General features: G+C 32.8%; 3 protein-coding genes and 1 long non-coding RNA gene across 6 annotated transcripts; 2 read left to right on the top strand and 2 right to left on the bottom strand.

The window, feature by feature from the left end:
* Nucleotides 1–3,823: 3,823 nt before the first annotated feature.
* Nucleotides 3,824–10,592, bottom strand: LOC122603993 (F-box protein PP2-A15-like). 3 transcript variants are annotated; one of them, XM_043776871.1, is made up of 4 exons: nt 10,124–10,592; nt 9,642–9,760; nt 5,777–6,242; nt 3,824–4,091 (listed from the first exon to the last, which is right to left on the bottom strand). In XM_043776871.1, the coding sequence occupies exons 1-3, from the start codon at nt 10,439–10,441 to the stop codon at nt 5,783–5,785; spliced, it is 897 nt and encodes a 298-aa protein (XP_043632806.1). In that variant the 5' UTR covers nt 10,442–10,592; the 3' UTR covers nt 3,824–4,091; nt 5,777–5,782. The 3 variants fall into 3 exon arrangements, with proteins under 3 accessions (XP_043632806.1, XP_043632805.1, XP_043632804.1); XM_043776870.1 differs by having other exon boundaries at nt 3,824–4,058; XM_043776869.1 differs by lacking the exon at nt 3,824–4,091 and having other exon boundaries at nt 5,545–6,242.
* A 4,702-nt stretch (nt 10,593–15,294) lies between these two features.
* Nucleotides 15,295–17,979, top strand: LOC122604241 (T-complex protein 1 subunit eta-like). The gene is made up of 7 exons (XM_043777131.1): nt 15,295–15,411; nt 15,882–15,926; nt 16,037–16,150; nt 16,236–16,481; nt 17,411–17,553; nt 17,635–17,743; nt 17,821–17,979. Exons 1-7 carry the CDS (start codon nt 15,295–15,297, stop codon nt 17,977–17,979), a joined length of 933 nt encoding a protein of 310 aa, XP_043633066.1.
* Nucleotides 17,980–18,061: 82 nt separating this feature from the next.
* Nucleotides 18,062–19,844, top strand: LOC122602599. Its single transcript, XR_006324335.1, has 6 exons — nt 18,062–18,172; nt 18,317–18,415; nt 18,512–18,604; nt 19,194–19,231; nt 19,307–19,366; nt 19,595–19,844. It is a non-coding gene; the product is annotated as an uncharacterized LOC122602599 (long non-coding RNA).
* A 1,650-nt stretch (nt 19,845–21,494) lies between these two features.
* Nucleotides 21,495–21,944, bottom strand: LOC122604239 (F-box protein PP2-A15-like). The gene is made up of 2 exons (XM_043777130.1): nt 21,627–21,944; nt 21,495–21,512 (listed from the first exon to the last, which is right to left on the bottom strand). Exons 1-2 carry the CDS (start codon nt 21,942–21,944, stop codon nt 21,495–21,497), a joined length of 336 nt encoding a protein of 111 aa, XP_043633065.1.
* Between the last annotated feature and the right edge of the window lie 1,755 nt (nt 21,945–23,699).

Here is a 23,699-nt window from a genome sequence, read left to right as displayed (position 1 = left end):
TTCTATAAATACTAATAAATATTAATAATAATATTTAAATATAGTATTATATTTGGATAATAATTATTAGTATCTTACTGCTGTTTATATTTATGATGTTATATTGTGTGTATTTTTGGGGGATGAGGATTCTCTCAAGTTAAATCTCCAACTTGACTCAAGTTGGGGACATCTTGACCCTTGATTGAAAATCAAGGGCTAAAATTCAATCATTAACTTTGAATCTTAGCCCTTAATTTTCAATCAAGAGTTAAGATCCTCCCAACTTGACTAGTCAAGTTGGAGAAACTTGAGGAAATCCCCTTCCGTTTTTAGGGGCATTTGGATTTTTGGTTTTCATTGATTGGAATAGTCAATAGTATGGTTTTGTATTGAAGAATCGGGGTCAAAAAGTTTCATCGTATCTTCCAAGTTTTACAGGGCAAAAAAATACATATCATGCACTGAAGGATGTTCAAGTGTACCGATTCATGGTTATCTTGATAATACATGAGATAGCGACGATATTTTATTTTTAAACTTTTGAAATTACCAATGCCGATTTACATTTATAAAAAAAAAAGAGAGAGAGAAAATGATGGATTTATGAATTGTTAGTCCAGCAATTGGACTAGTGATTAGTTAAAAGGACTTATCGTTAATGTAAGTCACCAACTAGCAAGCAAGAAGGAGAGGTATTCAACGACCAATAATCATCGGTTAACATACATGATAGCGAACATGAGTCAAATAGTCAATATTAAGTATGTTGACTCAGTGACCAATAACCATACCGACCAAGTTTCTTTTATTGCGGGAATAAACAAACTTGACAAATACTTTTTTTCTTCGCATGAACCAAAAAGAACATTCCCATTTTTGGAAGTCATAGAAGTGAGGAAGAGAAATAAAAACCGCACGGACAAAAGAGTCACATGTCGTTGATGCCACAAAAAGATGAGTCAAGTGACACAACAGATCGAATTCAATTTGAAAACCGGACAAGTTGTGTAAAAAGTCTACCAAGTTTCTCTTTAATCGAAATTTTAAACGAATAAATGGACATGTTACAAGGTAAAAATGCCCATTGTATCCATTAAATTCAAATTAACTCAAATCCGTAGAATAATATATAACAACTCAAAAAATAGCTATTTAATTGGTATCAAATATTGAAAATAATGTTTAAAAGGTATTGGTAATTCATAAAAACATTATCAAGAAAACTCATCAAATAATAATAATAGTCATAGCAGTAACTTCTTGTACTTTAAGTCGTATTATTAAGTGTGTACTGCTTATATTACCTTGTGACCCAACTCGACCCATTCCTCTTATTTGTGCAACTAAGTTATCGTTTTAGGGTCTTAAGGGCCCCCATGAGCCGGAAACCTAAATCCGCCAATGATTGTAAACTCTTCACATAAATATAAGAGTTACATTTGATTACGTTATAGGGTTATTATTTGTATTAAATATAAACTTTTTCCTATTTCTAAATCAATTGCGAGTATAAAGTTTATTCTAAATGAAAAAGCCAACTTTTGTTAGTCCAGCGACTGGACTAGCTAGGGATTAGCTGAAATAACTTCATAGTATTATTGCAGCGTTTAGAGGACATCATAGCTACAATATTCCTCCAATCTCCATGAATTCGAGTCATCATAGGTGAAAAAACTTAAGTGCTACTAGTCGTCAGCGACTCTTATTCTGGGCAACTATAGTCAACATTAAGTTTGTGACTCTACAAGATTAACGATCAAGTTCTTCGACAGTTCGACATATGAAATACGAAAGTTTGAAAAATATTTAGTTATTGTATTACATGAATACAAGCATACTTCTACTTTTCCAAATCAAAAGAATTGGGAAAATCTTTAAACGCGAAAAGCTTTGGTCTAAAGTTAAAATGCATAATTTGATGCCGATATTTGTTTATGGGTCCAAAACCCATTTGGTTAAAAAAAATAGAAAACAGAAAAAACCATGACGTCTTTCCACAAAAAAGTTTACTAATTAAACAGTGAGTACTAAAGAAGTGGTCCACATATAACGAGTCTTAACTAATGTGCTCCATTCCATCAATAAATAACTAAATAAGCATTGCTGCTAGCTACCTAGCAAGATTAAAAAGTGAAACCTGAGTTATCTCAGCTAGCATTTCTTGATGTTGAGACCATATATATGGGCACATGGCTATTAAAACTGGATGGTTACTTCTCTTTAATTCACACATATTTAAGTACATATACTGATACACGTGTAGAGGTGCGTAGAGGCGTAAAAAAAAATAACCGAAAAACCGAACCGAATGAACCAAAACCGAAAAAACCGACACCAAATAGGAGACACCCTTCCTAAAGAAACAAGGGGACAATTCTCATTTAGTCATTTTGCTCCCTCTTTCCCCGTTTGATATAAATTTATAATTATTTCATTTTCATTTTTAATATTTTATATTTTCTGATACTGGTTTCGCCCTTACCGGTATTAATAAGATGTAGCTAGTGGAATGATAAGTTTTTATAGGGTAATAGGTCATAGAGAGTGATCAGTGATGGGATGATCTACCTAATAGGTTCCACTCTTAGCCTTATGGTTGCCCATTAAAAGTTAAAAGAAAGTTAAAAAAAAAAGAAGAAATGAGAAAAAAGAAAATAAGTGGCTTATACAAATGTCTCATGTCTTTTTAGAAAGGAGTGTCCTCAAATTATATTTCTCCTATACGTGTATATATACATATCTATACCCTGTATAAAACAAATTGAAAATCTATTTTAGGAAATTTAAGTAATTTTTTCAATATCTCCATATTGCCCATAATCCACACATTACCTTTAATTCTAGATCTCTAACACACAGTCACTTCTTTCTCTCATTCCTATTTACACACACGCATATTTATTCTTCTCCTGCTGTTTTATATTATCATCACCGTTTAACTGCCGCAACACGTGATATATATATAGAGAGAGCTAGCTAAAGACCAACCATCTAGACTAGTATTTGCGGACTTGACATTTTAAGATATTGGGTAATTAACCGGGTGTGAGCAAAATGCTCATCGGAGACGAGGGTTTTTCGGAAATAACCGGGTTTCTTCTAGAATATGGGTACATGAGGAGCGAATAACGCTAAACCCAAAGGTTCTCCGTACTTATTTATTGAAGACGATGATGTGACGATGATGTTGTAAGTTGCGCCGAACCTAGTACAAGTATCACCGAGCAGAATTTATAGCCATGTTGATGTGTAACATGAGAGACCTTATAATTACTGCCGTATTTAAATACATCATCCCCACATTCCTGATTCACCTGTTGGTTTTGCCCCGCATAGTACTAAACATTTAGTTATTACTCTATCTAATCCACTATTTACTCACTACATATCTGCCAAACTAGCTACCCCATCCCCACTCACCATCTCAGAGAATGCTGGCCAGAAACATACTTGCAAGTCAGAATTTTTTTCACCATGTAGAAGTAGTTCAAACAAAAAATTTGTAAGATCCGTATATCTGCAAATATGAATACCTTAAATCCCGAAACACCCTTTCCAGTCTTTGTAAGGATGTCCATAGATACAACGACGTGGGGGTGCATGTGTTGACTTATGTGTTAAAACCGGAGTTGAAAGTTCGGTCATGGAGTTTGAATCGGGAGGTCTCACTTGCGTGCATGCTTGACACATGTAAAATTGTATTTTCAGTTTCACACACGCTAAGTATGCAGATGCAATTGATTGACAAGGTGTAGAAATTTGGGATTTCAAACAGATATATAATACATGGAATACTAAGTCCTCATGAGTGTTTCAATTAAATAACACATGAGGCCATGAATGCTGTAATTTGTTTAGGACAATATGTATTGTTTCTTTCTTGTTTTCGACTGCAAGATACAAAATCAGTTACAAGCGTCTTTTCAGATTGACTTGGACTTCTATGCGTATGCGCTCCACGTGACAATTATTAGTTTCGAAGAAACATTTACAAATTTACATTGTGTCGAAGCACACATTGAATCGATATTTCCAGAGGTTCTTAATGATACATCCCCTTAAGAGTCTGCAGCTGCCTTCATCGTATATCAGATTCAGTTTTTAATCCACTATATATATATATATACCGTTCAAAAAATAAAAATTATACATACATCAGATAACTAAAAACGGGCAGCTAAAAAACAAATTAGTGCATGATATATGCATTTCGTCTAAATGATTATGTAAAATTGTAAATAAATACATAAGAAGGGATGATCAAAGAACTGAAATGGAACTACTCATCATAACCGCCAGTAACTTGAACCATTATGTAATTTGGGCTACTTGCTAGAATGAATCAGACCAGAAATATATATATATTGTGTAGAAAATAGATAATGCCCAAAATGGTCATCTTATCTTGACTATGAATCAGTCTAGGCAGATGCAGATCTTCAGGTATTCGCATTTAGGTTCTAAAAAGTACATTACTACATAACCGAATTTACTTATGTGGCGTAACTCTAAGTAAAGAGGGTTCAACAAAATTATTGACAATGCTATTTATGGCTCAACTAACACTCATAATCTGGTTAAGGTGGATTCAACAAGATTCTTGACAATGCTATTTATGGCTCATCTAACACTCAATCTACTTGACTTTCATTAACTCAGATCAAGCATTTGGCTTGGTGAAATATTTTCTGGAAAATGATTTTGAACAAAATCGTCTTCATTCCATACACGATTAATGTCTAGAGTTAACCGATAAAAATATGCAGAATTCTACCCTGCTATAACTTAAGCAAATTCAGACAGGAAACCTGTGAAACTACAATTAAACAAATCCATACAGTAAATTTCACATATTTCCCAACTCTTTTGCCTTTTGGTAGTTTCTACCATCTTGCAAAAAGACTCATCATTGCTGATTTTGGTTCCTTCAGAAAACAAATATATCTATTTATATTTGAGGTTAAACTTCGAAAACTTCAGTCAGCAGTTGTGCACATTAGAAAGTAATATGGATCAATTGTTGAACCAGCAGCCCAACGGGCCTAAAATTTCAAAAATTCACAGAAAGCAGTCCAACGGGCCTAAAGTTAGGAAAGTTTACAGAAGGAAGAAATTTCGGGAAGGCACACATAATTAGTTGTCATGCTCAAAGAAAGAAATCATTAGTATATATCTAGTAGTGGAAACAATTAAGGAATCCAGAAGAATATGTTTCGAGTGTTGTCGACTTACGGCTATTAGCATGGTCAGAGAAGTTAACCATTCGGCCGGTTCTTCTGATTTCTATGTTCCCTCCCAAGTATTAAAATAACACAAACCATTCCCTTTTATTGTCAATTCTATTTGGTCTTCTTTGGTCTGCCATTGTTCTAATCACGCACTGATAGACTACATAATCTACAAACAAATCTAATCTTGAACTGCTTATATAAGTAAATGGTTCTAAGGTTTAAGTGTCATACAAAGCAAATAACTTTCGACAGATGCCTTAAACAGTATGATGACCTGAAAAATCATTCCGCCATAATTTAAAAAATGCAATATGAGAGTCACAGATGTATGTTTGAAGGAAACCACATAATTATATCCCATTGCAGCATATTAGTTCTCACAACGCACTTTCTGGATAAAAGTTGCCAAAAATGTATTGAACCAAAACTGAATGAGGAAACACATCTATAGTACTTTCATTAGACAGGGTGACAGACATAATTGCAAAAACCTATCAAGACACCTCCATTATATTTACTAACTAAACACTAAGAAGTACTGAAAAACTGCACATAAAACTTACCTCAGATTAGTTCAACGCCTTTCTCCTACCAAAGTTTAGATTGCTGGGGATTATAGATACTGCATCTACACATATTCCACCTTTCGAGTGAGTGCAATCTATCTGCTTCATAGAGAATTTCACTTCAGTAATAGGATTGGACTCATTGACTATGAACTCACCCACTTTATATTCTATCCAGCAACCCCGTTTGTGACATCCGTTCACATAATCTTCGGCACAATCGTCAAAGAAACATTCCGTGGATGCTTCTTGACCATCTGATGTTGACATGTCAAACCTAACCGGTTTTATATCCCAACCATGGGTGTGTTCGAAATTACAAACACGGCGTCCCAACCTTTTAGAAAACCTTCCCAAGTGTATTCTAACTGATAATGTGTAAACATCTGGCGGAAGAGGGAATTTTACTGAACCATCCACTTCAAACCACCATATTTGCTGCAAATAAGCCACGACATTGAACCTGCAAACACTACCAGAATCAATATGTTCTCCATACGTTAAAGAGATATCAATTACTGCTAAAGATACAACACATAAATAGGAGAAAACCTTAGGAGGTTTTAGCAGGAGAGGAACCCATGACGATCCAATGTTTGGAATATAAAATAATCAAAACATTTTTAGAAAAATGCAATAACATTATACATCAAAAGGGAAGTTTCAATCATTTCTAAAATAATGCAATACTAAGCTGGTAACATGATTTATTGTACATCCTACGTTTTAAGTTATAAACTCGATATATCAAAAAGAAATACATAATACAATGTGACGCTGGCAGAACTTTGTAGACTAATAAAACGAAAGGGCTATACAATATTATAAGCAATGTACATTAAAAACAAAATTTCGAATCACTTTCAAAATAACACAATACCAAGCTTGTACATGAGTTACTGTACATCTTATGTATTAAGTTATAAGCTCTATGTATCAAAAAGAGAACATAGTACAACGTGATGCTGGCAAGTATTTGTAGACTAACATACAAAAGGGTAATATGATGCGGATTGAGGAAGCAAAAAGGGTAATAGACTTTACGCATACATAGAACCTATGTAGATTAATCATTCAGTGAAATCCTAAAAAGGGGAGTGGAGCATACAGAAGAGGTTACACACTTAACATCAGAACGTTAAATAAAGTCTCAAGGTACGTTAACCAGCACTATTTACCCACACAAAAAAGAAAAAACAGCACTAAACCATCAACTGGAGGAGCGCTTATCCATCATAGAAAACTTCAGATTAAAGCATAACATTGAAGAAATAAAAAGGTACAGAAACTTGTTTATTAGAGACATGTATATCTGCTGAAAACTAACACGTCCAAAATAATTGTGCTAAGTTGGCTTGCTAATATAGGTGGCAATTTCAACCAATTTAGTAATGGGGAAGTTTTGATATATATCTCCAAACTTGCCAAACATCATATAAAATATATTATGCATAAAAGCATTTTACATTAGGGATTAAGCATTGAATACTTGCAATTTGAGTAAATATAAGTTTGGAGTAATATGTATGAATTGTTCCATTTACTTAGAAACAAGCTGTGTACCTGAGCAATATGTGGCTTCAGTGATGGAGAGGTGGGTGGTTTGTGAGGAAAGACGAAAGGAAAGTTGGGGGTGCCTAAAAAAAATTGGTTGACTGCAATAAGTCGACTGTTGCTAATGTCTAATATTTATGCATACAACCTGCTAAATCATTTTATTGTAAGACATAGATTACTGGTGTACTTCTATTGTTCTTGTATTACCAATGGGGTGAAACCCCAGTGATACCGCCACCATGTGACCATATGAGCCATGGCCAGCTTTTGCATAAGCCAAAGCGGACAATGGCTGGGGTCCATTTTGTAAGGGGCTCAAATTTTAAACTTCTATATATAAATACCTTAGCCATAAAAAAAACCACCTACACATTTTTTGTCAGTAAAAAAATATAGCATCGCTGTTTATTGGCACATAAAAAAGGTACTTCCTCACTATTTTTTTTATTGAGTTAGCAACAATACAAGAAAAGTCGAAACAATGATAGAGCCAATTAATTAAAAGTTAGATAGGTTTGAAAACTTAATATTGGTATTTGTATTATAATTATTATTAGTGTATCGGAAAACCTCTTGTTCTTCTTAAATGTTATATATCTGGATAACTTTTATTATATACCTTCATTTTTAAGAATGGTTTACATAATTTAATTCATTGTGCTTATTGGAGTCTTTATTTCCCGGCTCATCCTAGGCCCATAAATCCTCAGTGACATAGGCCCACAGATGAAGGCTCAGTTCAAAATTTGCCAAAGGCAAATGGAGAAACTATATCTTGCGATCCATGTGTGAGAATGGTTAGTCACCGGGCATGAGTTCTACGTGTTGTGCCCTCTGGGTACCAAGAGGATACATGGGACCAGAGGGTTCCTACCCACTTACCTTTTTTTATATATTGTTCTTGTATTCACAACTAGTGGTTGGAGACCAACACAACCTGGACCGTTTCGACAGAAACTCTAAGACCAATTTCAACTCAAGATGTCTTTGCCATCTTACCCAACCAGACCATCTTGCCACCTCTACTGAACATGCACCAGTATTAGTTCCCTTTTTCATTGTCATTGGATAATGCAACATAGAAACTCAAGAGACAGATCTTTGGATAAATCTCAAACTGGGTAGTGAGACCACGATCATCACATTTCCTTAACTTTTACATAAGTAACCAAAATAACTCAGGGATTTTAAAACAATGATGCAATTGTGGCATCTTACACGGAAAGATGGAGCACCCACAGACACGAGCAATGACATATAGATTATCTTACCGCAATACTATTGTAAATACTTTATACCACATAATAAGATGTAAGAGAACATGTATTATCCTGAGCAAGTCGATAACATTGAAAACTCCATTTTTTGAGGTCTACTCCCTTGGGTTGTGTAGGACTATAGGAGTCATCTACTTACAGGGTTTAACCATAAGTCACGGAAGTTCATTGACATTTGCTTATACAATCATAAATTGCACTGAAAATGTTGATCAACTTAACAACAGCCACCACAACCCATTCCCCCCCACACCAATTTCTAACATGTATGTAAATCGACAACTTTTAAGTCATAACCTCAAACTTGGCCACATTGCAATTTTCCTTTTCTAAGATAATAAGTCAAAATGGATTCGATAACCCTAAAGATATTGCTTATACACAGGCTCATCCACTTTCCCTTACCTCCTAATGAAAGAGGCGACTATAGACAATCCAAATGAAGGGTAAATCCTATAAATATGGCAACTAAATTTAAAGGAAGACAACCCTAAGAAAAACAATTTTAAAATTACATGCAGCAAGTTCTTGGCCAGAATATCAACTAAAACAATATAAATCCAATAAAAGAATTTGTACGACATCGATTTTTTACAATATGATGAACGCTGATTCAAAGAAGAATCGATTATACAATCGTTAGAAAATAATGATCTTTTTCTTTGCGTTTTTATCTCTTGCATTCATGCATACATTTACTTCTTCTGTTTGAACACTAATACATGTCAGAATACTACCCAGAAGGTCAAAACTACATACAAAAAAGTATTCGGCAGTACACGTAACAATAGCGTCGTTCTCAAAACAAGTTGTACCCATCTTTTGCACGCTTTTATTTCTTTTCACATAGATCAAAGTTAGATACCATTTGGTCTACAGGCTAAACATTATATACCTGCTATACTTCCAACATATTCCTAGATATATGTATTATGTAGGTGTATCTTATCAAGCTTGTCATGTACTCATGTCATTGCCCGCATTAATCTTAAAAAATGAAATAGTGAGCATCAGATAAAAAAGCCAACCTAGATTCTTCAGTTTGAACCCAATTCCAGTATCTCCGATCTTCTATTCCAGTTATTGACATTGACTTGGCGGAGATTGACAAGCAAACTCTTCCAGTAACTTTATCTAACCATACTGCCTACAACATCCCATATAATCAGCTACATATATTAACATTAACTATAACTAACATTTGAGATTCAATCTCAAACCTGCTGTATAAAAAAATTAGCCGACCTCCAGCAAAGAGGAAAAGAAAATACCATATTTGCTACAAAGATAAAGTATAAGTCTCTATATCCGAAACAAGTATCATATCACTCGAGATTATCCTCATACACAATTCCTAACACTCTTTTTTTTCCCAACTCTAGTTCGGCAAAGTTTGCTACAAAGATAAAGTATAAGTCTCTATATCCGAAACAAATCGCAGTTTTTAATCAATTTAGCGAAAACAAAACCCTAAGTCAGTAAAAACTTCAGCTAGTTAAAAACAAATTACCTTATTACCGTCATCAAAGGGAACTGGGCGTGAAAAAAGAGCAAAAACATCTTTTTTACACAGATTCTGATACTTGTCAGGCGGCAATAACTCCAAAAGATGTTGATAATTCCCAGGAAGCTTGGATTCCCAGACGGCATCCGACGAAGCAGCGTCGCGAAAAGCCCGATTTAAACGGGCTAAGTTACAAATTTCCAGGGGAGTTAGATACAGAAAAACACAGGCTACACAGCTCCGAGGTATGTCACCCAGCCCTGGCCCATTATCTGACCCCACCGGTCCCCATTGTTCTGTTAAATTAGACAACGAAGATCCCATCTTGATGTTTTATATATGTATATATTTTGTATATATATATATATATATAGGATGATTATGATTAAAGTGTATGAGGGTTGGGTGGTGTTCTGGAAGTGATGATGATGGTTGTTGACAGACAGGTTTTTTTCTTGCCCTTTTTTTTGTGAGGTTGTCTTGTTTTGACAACTTTGCTCAATTTGTCAAATTTAATTTGTTAAATTTTAATTTGGGTCTACGCGTTATTTGGATAAACCGGCTAAACTATTCCAAGTGATAAGTTAATTTTTTTAATAATCCTTAATTAACTTCGTATTTGACTTTGTAGTTAAACAAAATTTTAAAAGTTAATCGAGATGTTTATAAACATTTTTCAGTTTTTAAATATGAGATTATATGGTATTTTATTAAAAAAATTTTGAAAATCAACTACTTAGGGGCGTTTGGTTCACATAATGTTTTTGAAAAAATTGAAATTTATCAAAGAAGTTGTAATTTGAAAGTTTTAAATTCTGTTATGCGTTTAGTTAACAGAATTCAATGAAATTTATTTAAAAGAATCTGAATTTAATTTATAAAAGAGACAAGAATACCCTTTATTAATAATAAAACAAATATAAATATTAATACTCGTAGTAATTTAATATAAGTAATAATAATAAACTTAAATGTTAATAATATAAATAGTATTAATATAATAATAAGAAGAAGAAAAATAATGATAAAAATAAGAAAATATATTAAATATAATACTAATTAAAGTTATATTAAATATAAAAATTATAACACATACAATAATATAATATATAAATTAATGATAATAATAATGTAAATGATATATAATAAATAGTTATAATAGAAATATAAAAACTATTAATATAATAATGAAAATATTATAAATAATATAAATATAAAAAAACAATAATAATATAAAAATGTAATATTATTTTTTATATATATTTTATATTATTAGTTATTATTATTAGTATAAATAAAAAAAGGTATTAATAATATAAATATAAAAAAATATTATTTTATATTACTATTATTCATTATTTTTATATAATTTTATATTAAATATATAAAAATAAAAATAATATAAATATATAAAATTTTAATAATATTATAATATTATTATTATATTATATATATATATTAATATTAATATTATTTATCATTTTTAAATGATATTGATTTATATTACTATTATTCACTATTTTTATATAATTTTATTATAAATATAAAAATAATAATAATATAAATAATCTAATAATAATAATACTTTATTTATATTATTATTTATTATTTTTATATAATATTATTATTATTATTTTATATATTTATACTATTTATAATATTTTCATTAATAATAATAAATGAAAACAATAACAAAAAAAGTTAGTTTTAATTTTATGAATTTCTAATAATAATAATATTAATGATAATGATAATAATAATAATAATAATAATAATAACAACAACAACAACAATTTATTTGTTTGTAGGTTTTTTTGGTAATTTATACACATTCCATTGGAATGTTAAATATTCCTTCCATATCTTGAATGAATCTTGAATTCCATGTTTTAGAGAATTCAAAGAAAAGTTTACAATTCCAATTCCATCCTATGTCCCAACAAAACATGATAAAGGATGGAATTCAGATTCTAATTTCTATGAATTCCAGGGAATTCCGCAAACCAAAAGCCCCCTTAAGATTTCATGGCGACGGTTTTTTTTGCAAATATATACTAGCACATGTCGCGTAATGGGACAGTGATGATGTGGTAGTGAATGGTGGTGATGGCGGCAACTGGTAATAGTGAAGGCGGTGAGTGATGTAGGTAACTAATGTAAAGGGTTGATAGAGATATTTCTATACTCCCTTTATAAAGCAAACTGGCTTTAAGCAAACTGACATTCTCAACAGATATTAAAGCAGCACAAGGTTGTCCAGTGAAACTGGTTACCTTGGAACTCTGGGCATGGTTTATGGCATCCTGTTCAGCCACAAGTCTTGCAGCATTGTTATCCTCAGTGAATCTAAAAGTTCCATAAAGAGATGTAAGAGTGTGACTATGCAGGGTTTTACCTTGTCTTAAGACAAGAAACATATTTTTCCCATTTAGATGGAAGAATATCAAAAATTTTCTCAAGAAGGATATCCTTGTCTTTTTCAATACCCAAACCTCTTAACTGATTGATAAGGCTAGTAAATCTGGTGTATGTACCAGTTAGACTCTCATTAGGTAGAGCAAAGAAGGATTCATACTTCTTGTTCAAAGCAACTTTCCTAGTGACAATGGTATCATCACCTCCTTCAAGCTGAATGACCAATTCATCCCACATTGCCTTGGCATTGGGAAACAACACAAGTGTTGGAATTAAGTCTTCAGGGACAGCAGCAAGGGTCATGTTTTTTCAGTCTGGTATCCAAGTCTACCAGTCTACGATCCTCATCTGGCCAGTGGTCTTCTGGTTTTTCTCTAGAGCCTCTTCTTCCAGTTGGATCAAGAAGAGGACTTACCCCGAGAGACATGAGTATATATGGTCCATTCTTAAGGATTTTTAATATATACCTCTCTATCCCACCAAAATGCAGCAGCATTCTGGCCTTCCATGGCCCAAATGTTTCACCATTCTCATCAAATTTGGGAACAAGAGTATTTGAGTAATGGACGTGAACGTGGTTGGGGGCATTAGGAGGAGGTGGAGGAAGATTGGTATTAACAGTTTGATTAACATTTTAATTAGGTACAGTATTGTTAGCATTAATGTTTTCATCATAACCAGGACCAGTCTCACCTTCAGTAGTAGACATCTTAGCAGATCTAGGTAATTATGTTAGCCTTATGCTCTGATACCACTTATTAGTCTCAACTAAATAAATGGTACTAACTGAAGACACCTTTATGTCAATGGTGAGATTTCTTTGCAATATAAACACAGAACTGGAGACGACCAATTACAGTGAATGTATACCAAGTCCTCAGTTAGATTACTTAACGGTTGACAATGAGAAAATGACAATGCAATAAATAAATACAATAAAGTAAAAATGGTGAGACCAAGTTGTAATTTTCAAATGTATTTTATTTATTGATGTTAAATAAAATACAAGGTTGTTGCGAAACCAAGATAATACATAAATGTAAATATCCTAACAACCTATGAAATACAAATGATCTATACTTGGAAATTCTCTTTCACAATCGAAACACTTAAAGTTGTGAAGTGTTCCCTTTTACGATTGAGAGAATATTGCACAATTACACCAAGAATATTGCAAAAGTTTGAATATGCAAAGTTATATTCTTGTTGTGCAAAGACATCTATTTATAGACAAAGTTGGCATTGGGATTCCAGCTTTGTCATATAGATATGGTTGACAACATTTAAGGAAACTAGATGAGTTCTTTTGAAATGTTTGATAAGGTAAATCAAGATGTTACTTTATCTAACCTGCTTTATGCACTTTTGTACTTTAATCATAGAGATATTGTCTGTATAAAGCTGCATAAAGCAAAAAGGTCTTCCTCGTAAACAGTGTAAAGCATTTTAAAGACTTTAAACTGATATTCTCTAGTTTCTATCTGAGTAGAATGCCAACTGGGCTTCGCTGCCATTGTCATTCTCTATCTTCCACTTGTTGTCTTCGACGTCAATTAGAATGTCTTCAGTTTTGATCAGATCTCAACTGGAGGAAGTCTTCAGTTGCATTAACTGTACGCTGCAACTAGACTTCAATATATTTATGGACAAATCTTCTGGTCTCCAGATGCAACTGGAGACTGGCCAGTTTTAGTCGAAACTGGTCCCAACACTTCTTATGTGGGAGATGTCATCGGATAACCTCACAGGTTTGTGCCCACACATGTCCCGAGTAAGATATAGATTCAGACGAAAATAACATAAGAAACAGAGATCTACAAAAGCACCAGTCGCCCAAGAATTGGTCTCTTTGGTAGCTTTGATGTACTCGATGTCATCGTCCAGAAGTCTAAGGGCAATGCAAGCCTCCTTGAAGTAAATAACTCTAAACCAATATTTGAGATAAATATAATCTCACCCTTTAATTTCCGAGTTATCCATAACACACTTCACAGTTGGAAGTTCTACACAAACAACAAACATGTTAGACTAATGAGATTAAAAGATAATACAATACAACTAACATAGATGGAAGTATTGATTGATATTGATATATGCAAAATGCCAATTTATTTTTTAGGGAAAAAAAAACAGAGATGTATTTTCTTTTTATATTGTTTTTTATATGGATAATGAGATAAAAAGATTATTAGATGCCACAATTTATAAAATAAAAATTATCATACCATATTCAATTTAAAGCTATCGTGATGAAAAAGTCCTAGCTTCTTTTCCAATTTACGATCGTTGACTCTCTCCGTGATCCATTGACGGTGACATCTCATATAGTTTGATTATTAAGCTGTAAATTTGAAAATTAATATTATTTTTTAATTGTCAATTATTATGTTATGTGTTATGAGATAAAAATAAAAAGGGAGAGTGATGAAAGATTGGGCAGCAAGATATGTTTGGTTAGAAGGGATTGATATTTTAGTGTTTGTGATACAAAAGGATCTGATAATAAATAATGAAGGATGATATAGCAAATAGAAGAAAAGTGGGTAGATTGAATTTCAATTGATGAGTGTTACGTAGCCAATTGGAAAAAAAAAAGGTAGATTCCTTTAACAGAGAGATATGATAATATGTATCATTAAGAGTTAATTGAAAAATTGGTCCCCGTGGTTTTACATTTTACCAATTGAGGTTTCTTTTCGAGTTCATTATTAATGAGGGTCCCTTTTATTTTGTATGAAAAGACGGTATTGCCCGTGTACGTGATGGCCACGTGCACATCTAACGACACCAATGACGGTCTTGTAAAAAAGGGAACAATCTTGCAAAACATACTCAAAGTAAGGGACCGTCGATACTTGAAAAAGAACCCCATTACTCAAGTATGTAAACTAGTGGGACCAAGTTTACAACTAACTCTAATAAATATATAGGTCGTTAGCGATTTGTAGAATTAGAGGGAACTAGGGTTTCAAATTATCTGCCCGTAATAATTTCTTTCTTTCTTTCTTTCAGTTGAATCAAATTTCAATGTAGAGATTTAATTGATATTTATACACAATTCTTTTTATTTATTATAATTTCTGTATGTATAATAGCAGTTACTTTAAAGTGTGTTTTATATTTTAACTGTTGTGTTTATGAAGATTGCTGCAAAGGAAGGACACATTCCATCATTACTTTTTCCCTTTCTCATCGATCGATACTGACGACGTTTATGGTAATCATTTTTTAATTTAGCCTCATATCATTATCTCTCACTCACTCACTTGGTAGTGTTTATAATTCTTAGTTCTGTTTTTTTTTCTTCTTTTTATTGACTTTTGGTTCTATTTGAACATCGTTCCATCAGCTTGAACGAATGCAAAAGCCATACGCCTCTTTGCTTTCTGATGAGGTACATGACATTTCCCCCCCTTATTTCTCTGTTTTTGTTAACTTTAATAAAATATGTGTGCTAGTTAATATGCATTCTACAAAATTCAAATTATCTCATATGGTTGGCAGGATGTTTTAAGACCTATTCTTAGGTCAGAGCTTAAAAAAGGCGCCGACGACTTGATTCAAAACGGTGTTTCAGTTGAATTAATCAAGAAAGTTTTTAAATCAGTGTGTGATATGGTACATACAATAATCTGTACTTACTTTTTTAATAACTTGTAACATCACCATCATCTAATTGTAAAGCTCAAAATTTATGTCATAGATCGTCAACAAGATCAAAGAATCAGCTGTAAACATGGAGGATTCAAAGATGAAAGGCGCACTATCCGCATTTTATGCCACACAACTCCAGAAAGAGCTGTTCCCCTCAGAACCTTCTCGGAAACATATGGCAGAGATTATGGTTGGTGCTGTCCATGCTGCAGGATATGATCATGAGTATGTTGGTCCGTTTCGTAAAATTTTAAGTGAATATGAAGATGGGTACGAGTCAATTGGAATAATAAAGGTACATGCCTGTTTAACAATCTTGTTTTTCCCTTGTTTTTAATTATTTTCGATTTTCCAAATATGTAATATAATTTGTGTGATTTGTATGCTTACTGTAAAACTTGTAGAAAATATTAGGGTATGATTCTATGATGTTAAATTGTATATAAAGTACTATGTACTTATATATATATATATATATATATATATATATATATTCGAGGTAAATGATCTGATGGTATAATGTTTAGAGATACTTGCTTGGTTTTAAAAAGCGATAGGCGCACAAAAGCGATAGGGTCCATTTCGGAAGCGCAAAGCGCTAAGCGAAAAAGCGGTGATCTTTTTGTACGCAAGGCACACACTTATGAAGAATTTTATAAATTATTTATAAAGTATTTACAACACATAAAATACCAAAAAAACATCAATAAGATACCCGTTTAAGTCCAGCTTTGATCAAATTTGGTATTTTTAAAGAAATTCTCAAAAGATTATTGTTCTCATTGAGGAAAAAGAAAGGAGAGATCAATCTTCATGAGAAAGAAGAGGTAAGAAAAAAATATACTTATTTTTATAAAAAAGTTCCTCTTGTGTACAAAAAGCTCACGCTTTTTAGCGCCCAGGCTCACAAAAAAGGCCCAAAAGCGCTTGCTTTCTGTACACCCTGCACCTTGAGTACCAAAAAGCCCTAAAGCTTGCGCCTAGGTGCGCCTAGCGCTAGGTGCGCTTTTTAAAACCAAGGATAGTTGTTGTGAAAGATTGAAGTGTTGGAAAACAATCAGTTTTTGTGTTTGCAAAAAGACTTGCATGTCACCCCTCACTCAAACAACAAACATGAAACATCACCTTAGATTGTTCACGATACAACTGATAGAACTGTTATGAGAAGGCAATGTTTTTTTATTATGTAATTCATATGCATCATTTAAGTTTTCTTTTCTCTAGGTTTCTGGTGGTTGCGTCGATGACTGCTTTTTTGAAGAAGGTATCGCCTTTAAACCACGTGGTGATGGTTTTAATGAGCGGAAAGTGGTTAATCCAAAGATCCTGCTCTTAAACATCAAGCCTGTTCAAAATATCAATGAGAGGTAGATATGGTTTTTATCAATTTGTCTTGCTTATTGTATTTCTTCATTGGATTTTGACCCTATATTCCTTTGCATTAACAGGGTTGACCTAAACATAGAGGATATACTAAATAAGACACAGAAGAATCATGTGAAGGATCGTTCCATCGTTGTTTTATCATGTCAAGCTCTTGATGAGGATGCAAAAAAGGTGGTTAACATCAGTTCTTTCAAGCCAATGAAACCCATTTTTTTATATTAAACTTTTCTATCTTTTTTTATCATCAGGTATTGGCAAGCAGGCATATATGTTTTGCAGATCTAGTTTCAGAAGTTGATCTACGTCGTATTGCAGGTGCAACTTGTGCTTGTATCATATCAAGCAGCAATGACTGCCGACTAAGCATAGTAATTCTCTTCTATCTAATAAAACTATATGTTTATTGATATCCTTGTTATTTGCATGTTTTTTCTATGAATAAGTTATCTGAAATTTATAATGTACTTTTAATTCTTGGAAAAGTGTTTTGGGACTTGCAAGCGTTTTCAGCTGAAGAAATGTGGAAGTGAATTGTTTGGCATATTTAGTAAATGTTCTATAGGCAACGCAACCACTATTGTTCTTCGTGGAGATGACCAGGTTCCTCCCCATAAACTATTCTGAAAATAAATGGTATACATTGGAGTACAGAAAGGTTTTAATGTTACATTTACCAAAAAGAACTGTTTTTTACCAAAATAATGTTGAATGAATATTGATTATGTAATCTTGATTTTATAATAGTTTATTGAAGAAGCAGATTTATATATACAAGATCTGATCCCGTATATAAGGTTGCACCTGAAAATTCACACATTGGTTGCTGGTGGTCATGCATTATATGTATGTTTTCTGTACTTATTAGAAACTTATCACAAACTTGCTAATTTTTATGGTTTAATGATTCTTTTATTATTATTATTTAAATTATTACTCCAGGAGCGTATAATCCAGCATGTAGGGGAAGAGGCAAACCACCATGGAGTCGGAGACTCGAAACGGATTGTAGAAGTATTCACTAAAGCAATTCAGGTAGGCTTTTATCAGATTTCTTAAATTGTGTTTATTTTTCCGCGACTTTAGAGATTATACGTTTTGCCTTTTTTCTTTTGGGATACTAGTTTTTGTTCATTGTGAATGGAACCAATTGAATATGATGTTGGTATGTTGAACAGGCCGTTTCAGACAAAACACGAGATAATGTTGGATGTAATGCACTTGTTTAATTTTCAATTTCTTAATTTAGTTAAACCCACAACTTAAATAGAACTTGCTAGTGCAAAAATATCCATTAATGTTATACAGTAAAAGTCACTATTAATAGTATATTCAATATATGAGAATTCAAAATTTTGTAACTTGTCAAAAGTCGATTTAATTTTAATGTGTGTCTAACCAGTCGAAAGTCGCATAGTATAAACACATAAATAGCCGACATAATCATTGTTATAATACAATGTTTTGAACCATATTTTCTTTTTCTGTTTATCCATATCTTATGTGCTTGTGAGAAAACACAACCAAAATTGATCCAATTTTAAGATAAGTGACTGGCTACATTTTATCTTCTAGCAAGGTTCTGTAAATGTTTTCATTGTGTCACTTATGTTGTGATAAACAGGTGAGCGTGCCATTGTGTGGGAGCCACCATCCTTCAAGGTAATACTTGTTGTATGTGTTTTCTCTTTGCTAATAATGTTGGAGAGTTTCCTTACTTGATGATCATTAATACAGATTGCTGCCATTCGTCTTGCTACTGGTGAAGTTTGCGTTCATTTAAAATCCCCAGAATAGGTAATGCGACTTTTTGTATTTCGACTTGCCAGTTTAGTTTTGAACTTAATAATATGCGTTTGGTCAAAAGATTTTAATTGAAGAAGAAAGAAGTCAAGTTCGATGGGTAAGGGAATACATAAGACCTACATTGCTTTGTAAACGGATTTTTAAAAATCCGTTTTCTACCTGTGCCTGTTATCCAGCTCAGTTCTGGTACTAACTGCTTCAATGCTGTTTGAATCGCAGATGATGGAGCGACAAGTTGACAAGTTCGAAACGGAAGACAAAACAAGAAAGAGGAAAAGATGTTAAGCTATTTTGGAGATAGTATATTGTGAAAACGTTTATGTGCTTATAACTAGTATTTATCATGTTGACTTTGACATAATACCTACTTAATAACTTTCTTGTGGTCTTCTAAGCACAATTTGGTTTTATGCTTATTATGTATTATTTGCCTTATGAAACATTGTCTTGGGAATTATGCGAAATGGAAGAGGACGTGTTTTAGAAAGTGTTTAGTGCTTTTGGAATCTGTTCATTAAAATTTGATCAACAATACCAATAACTATATCTATCTATATATAAGAAACCGATCTATGATGAAACTACATAAGCCATCCATCAACCATCAATCACATATAAATCTTATATCTGGTTGTACGTTGCTTATTGAGCCAGTGCTAGCCCAAAGGAATTAAATCTCTTGTTAAAGAAGTTGTTGAGAAAGTGAAAAATGGGTCAAGATTGCCAGATTGGTCATCAGTCGCTTTTTGGCTCCTGAAAGGGGTACTTGTAATTTTACTTATTTATTGCTCGGTTGTGATTAGAATGGATTGTAAAATATATATAGAGGACAATCAAATAAGAATTAAATTAAAATAAGAATCGGTGAGAACACTTAAAAGCTACATTTTGATGCATTAAAGGTCCATAAAACTGACATAGTGCATAACTAATTATCATTATTTAGGTGTTTAACAACACATTGATCCGTCAAAATCGAAAAAATCACGTTTTTTGTTGGATGCATCATTTTGATGAATATGCATCCAAGATGGATGCACAAAACAAAAAACGTGATTTTCGATTTTGACGGATCAATGTGTTGTTAAACACTTAAATAATGATAATTAGTTAAGCACTATGTTAGTTTTATGGACTTTTAATGCATCAAAATGATGTTTTTAAGTGTTCTCACCGTTTTTATTTTAAAAGTGTTCTCACCGGAGTGTTACTATATATATATATATATTCTGCATCATCCACAATAAAAAAACAAATAAGCTACCAAAGTAAGTAGATTATTATCAGACATATATTCACACAAAATAAAGTGTATGGCAACACTAATGTCCCAATTTTGCCTTCTAACAAAAATTGATGTGGGTCCCGGGTGAGTTTACTCAAGGTCTCAGGTTTGAGTCTTGAGATTCTCATCTCAAAGGAATTTTTCATGAGGAGGGAGTTAGAGATCCAGAAAATCTCTGGTTAAAATTGCCTCAAACACGTGTGAATCGAAACTCACTTTAAAAAAAAAAAAATTGAGACTAAGAATCAGTGTTACCTATTCTTCTGTCGGAAAAAGTAATCAGCTGTCATGTAACAATGGATATTAATGTTTTCTCATTCTGACCAAATATCATGTGTTTTTATATATTGGCTGAACTGAGATGAGCACCGTTCTTTATGATTTGCTTGTAAAATTCCTATCTATATATGTAACTTTATGGTGATTTTTCCTCTTCGGTGTTGCAAATTGGTACAGGGAAGTATTTGATAAATTATCTTACATGTTTTTAATTGTTCTTCGCTAGCAATGCTCTATTGATATCTGATACGTTATACAGTATTATTTAAAAGATCTCTTATTTTCTTGAATGCTTAAATCAAAAATCTTTCGAAAATATTATCATATTTAACTTTTGAAGACCATTGTCCTCTCCGCCTACAACGACAACAACATTGTCCTCTCCGCAGACTCACGGATTAATTTTGAAGACCACGTGAGCGACAAGTTCTTAAGGGATCTAGTGTGTTTGCGTGTGAGTGGCCTCAATATACAATGTGTCACCATGAAAACAAGTATCATATCACTCGAGATTATCCTCATACACAATTCCTAACACTCTTTTTTTTCCCAACTCTAGTTCGGCAAAGTTTGCTACAAAGATACAGTATAAGTCTCTATATCCGAAACAAATCGCAGTTTTTAATCAATTTAGCGAAAACAAAACCCTAAGTCAATAAAAACTTCAGCTAGTTAAAAACAAATTACCTTATTACCGTCATCAAAGGGAACTGGGCGTGAAAAAAGAGCAAAAACATCTTTTTTACACAGATTCTGATACTTGTCAGGCGGCAATAACTCCAAAAGATGTTGATAATTCCCAGGAAGCTTGGATTCCCAGACGGCATCCGACGAAGCAGCGTCGCGAAAAGCCCGATTTAAACGGACTAAGTTACAAATTTCCAGGGGAGTTAGATACAGAAAAACACAAGCTACATAGCTCTGAGGTATGTCACCCAGCCCTAGCCCATTATCTGACCCCACCGGTCCCCATTGTTCTGTTAAATTAGACAACGAAGATCCCATCTTGATGTTTTATATATGTATATATTTTGTATATTTTGTGTGTATATATATATATATATATATGATAGAGATCCAGATAGAAGGTTCTTAAGGAGAGAAGGGAGAGAAAGTTCGTTTTTTATTTTTTTTAACTTTTATTATTTTTTTCACTTTTCTTATTCTTTTTTTAATTAATTCAATCCATAAAAAAATTTTAAAAAATAAAGAAAAATAAAAAATTTCTAACCCGAGTTAGTGAGTTATACATGTAAGGATACGGTACGGGCTTCGCCCTTAAGGATATTTATAAGGGGTAGCTGGTAAGAGTGATAGGTCATAGAGGGTGATAGGTCATAGGGGGTGATCGGTGATGGGGTAATCTACCTAACGGGCTTAGCCCTTAGCTATTATGGCTCCGCCATAAGCCGAAAGGCTTCGCCTATAGCTTACGGGCTACACCCTTGAAAAAAAAATATTTTTAAAACTTTTTTAAAATTTTTATATAAAATAAGTTAATTAAAGAGAGAATGAAAAAAATGAAAAAAAAGGAAAAAAGTTTTTAAAACAAATTAAAAAATATCAAAACGAACCTTCTCACCCTTCTCTGCTTAAGGTACCTTCTCATTTGATCTCTATCCTATTATATAGGATGATTAAGATTAAAGTGTATGAGGGTTGGGTGGTGTTCTGGAAGTGATGATGATCGTTGTTGACAGACAGGTTTTTTTTTCTTGCCCTCTTTTGTGAGGTTGTCTTGCTTTTGACAAGTTTGGTCAATTTGTCAAATTTAATTTGTTAATTTTAATTTGGGTCCACGCGTTACTTGGATAAACCGACTAATGTGTTTTGCTAATCCAATCCAAATGATTGGTTAATTTTTTTTTATAATCGTAATCTTCTTGTTAATTAACTTCGTATTTGACTTTGCAGGTAAATTTTGAAAGATATTTATAACATTTGTAAACATTAATTTTTAATTGAAAATCAACTACTTGAGTTTTCATGAGGAAACAATCTTTTTACAAATATATAGTCGCGCGGTGCAATAGTAATGATGTGGTAGTCACGGGTAGTAATGCAGCAACTGGTAGTAATGACGGCGTCGAGTGATATAGGTAACTGATGTATAGCGTTAGTAGAAATATTTTAAAAAATAGGTGATTGATAATTTAGTTTAATTATCAAGGACGACTTGAACAATCTATATATCCCAAAATGAGCAACATTTAAAATAGGGCTATAATTTTTTATAACGAGTATAGATACAACAAAAAAACATACTTATTTATATTTTTACCGCATTAATTTAATTCAGGTTAATACAACTTTTTTTTAAGTTTATTTTGTGGCTAACACAAAATCGATTAAATCAATTGTTTGGAAATCAAAATTTTTATTTCTAGTAAAAGTTTATATTTTTCTTAAATACACCTCTTGTGAAACACCTCTTTCTTCTTTTCTTTTCTCACAGCTTTCCTTTTGGATCCTATAGTTGCAAGGTCTTCTTTTTCTTCCTCATTCAGTGTTTCTTGAAAAACCTTGGCAACTTCAGGATCTGATTGTAATTCAGCCATCTTTTCCCTTTCTAGTCTGTCTTCCACCACCAGTTTATATGCCTCTTTAACTGACATCTTAAGATCAGGTGCTTGTTGAACAGCCAGCTCCCAATCTTTTTCCTCTAGTGTTAAAACCTTCACACCACTTGACCCAGCTTCAGTTTTTCTTTTCTTTAATTTGAACTGAGACAAGGTGACTGTATCATCACTTGAAGAGGAT

This window comes from Erigeron canadensis, chromosome 6 (assembly GCF_010389155.1).
Source record: "Erigeron canadensis isolate Cc75 chromosome 6, C_canadensis_v1, whole genome shotgun sequence".
Classification (NCBI taxonomy): domain Eukaryota; kingdom Viridiplantae; phylum Streptophyta; class Magnoliopsida; order Asterales; family Asteraceae; genus Erigeron; species Erigeron canadensis.
Note: the sequence above shows the minus strand (reverse complement) of the source record. Positions and strands in the feature narration are given on the sequence as shown.

Excerpts from the sequence above, each read along its gene's own strand:
- LOC122603993 (XM_043776871.1), bottom strand. The coding sequence starts at position 10,441 with ATGGGATCTTCGTTGTCTAATTTAACAGAACAATGGGGACCGGTGGGG. Across the intron at positions 9,761-10,123 it reads CCTTTGATGACGGTAATAAG|GCAGTATGGTTAGATAAAGT; the intron begins GTAATTTGTTTT and ends GGGATGTTGTAG. Across the intron at positions 6,243-9,641 it reads GTTCAAACTGAAGAATCTAG|GTTCAATGTCGTGGCTTATT; the intron begins GTTGGCTTTTTT and ends TAGTGTTTGCAG.
- LOC122604241 (XM_043777131.1), top strand. The coding sequence starts at position 15,295 with ATGGCCACGTGCACATCTAACGACACCAATGACGGTCTTGTAAAAAAG. Across the intron at positions 16,151-16,235 it reads TTAAATCAGTGTGTGATATG|ATCGTCAACAAGATCAAAGA; the intron begins GTACATACAATA and ends TTTATGTCATAG. Across the intron at positions 16,482-17,410 it reads AGTCAATTGGAATAATAAAG|GTTTCTGGTGGTTGCGTCGA; the intron begins GTACATGCCTGT and ends TCTTTTCTCTAG.
- LOC122604239 (XM_043777130.1), bottom strand. The coding sequence starts at position 21,944 with ATGGGATCTTCGTTGTCTAATTTAACAGAACAATGGGGACCGGTGGGG.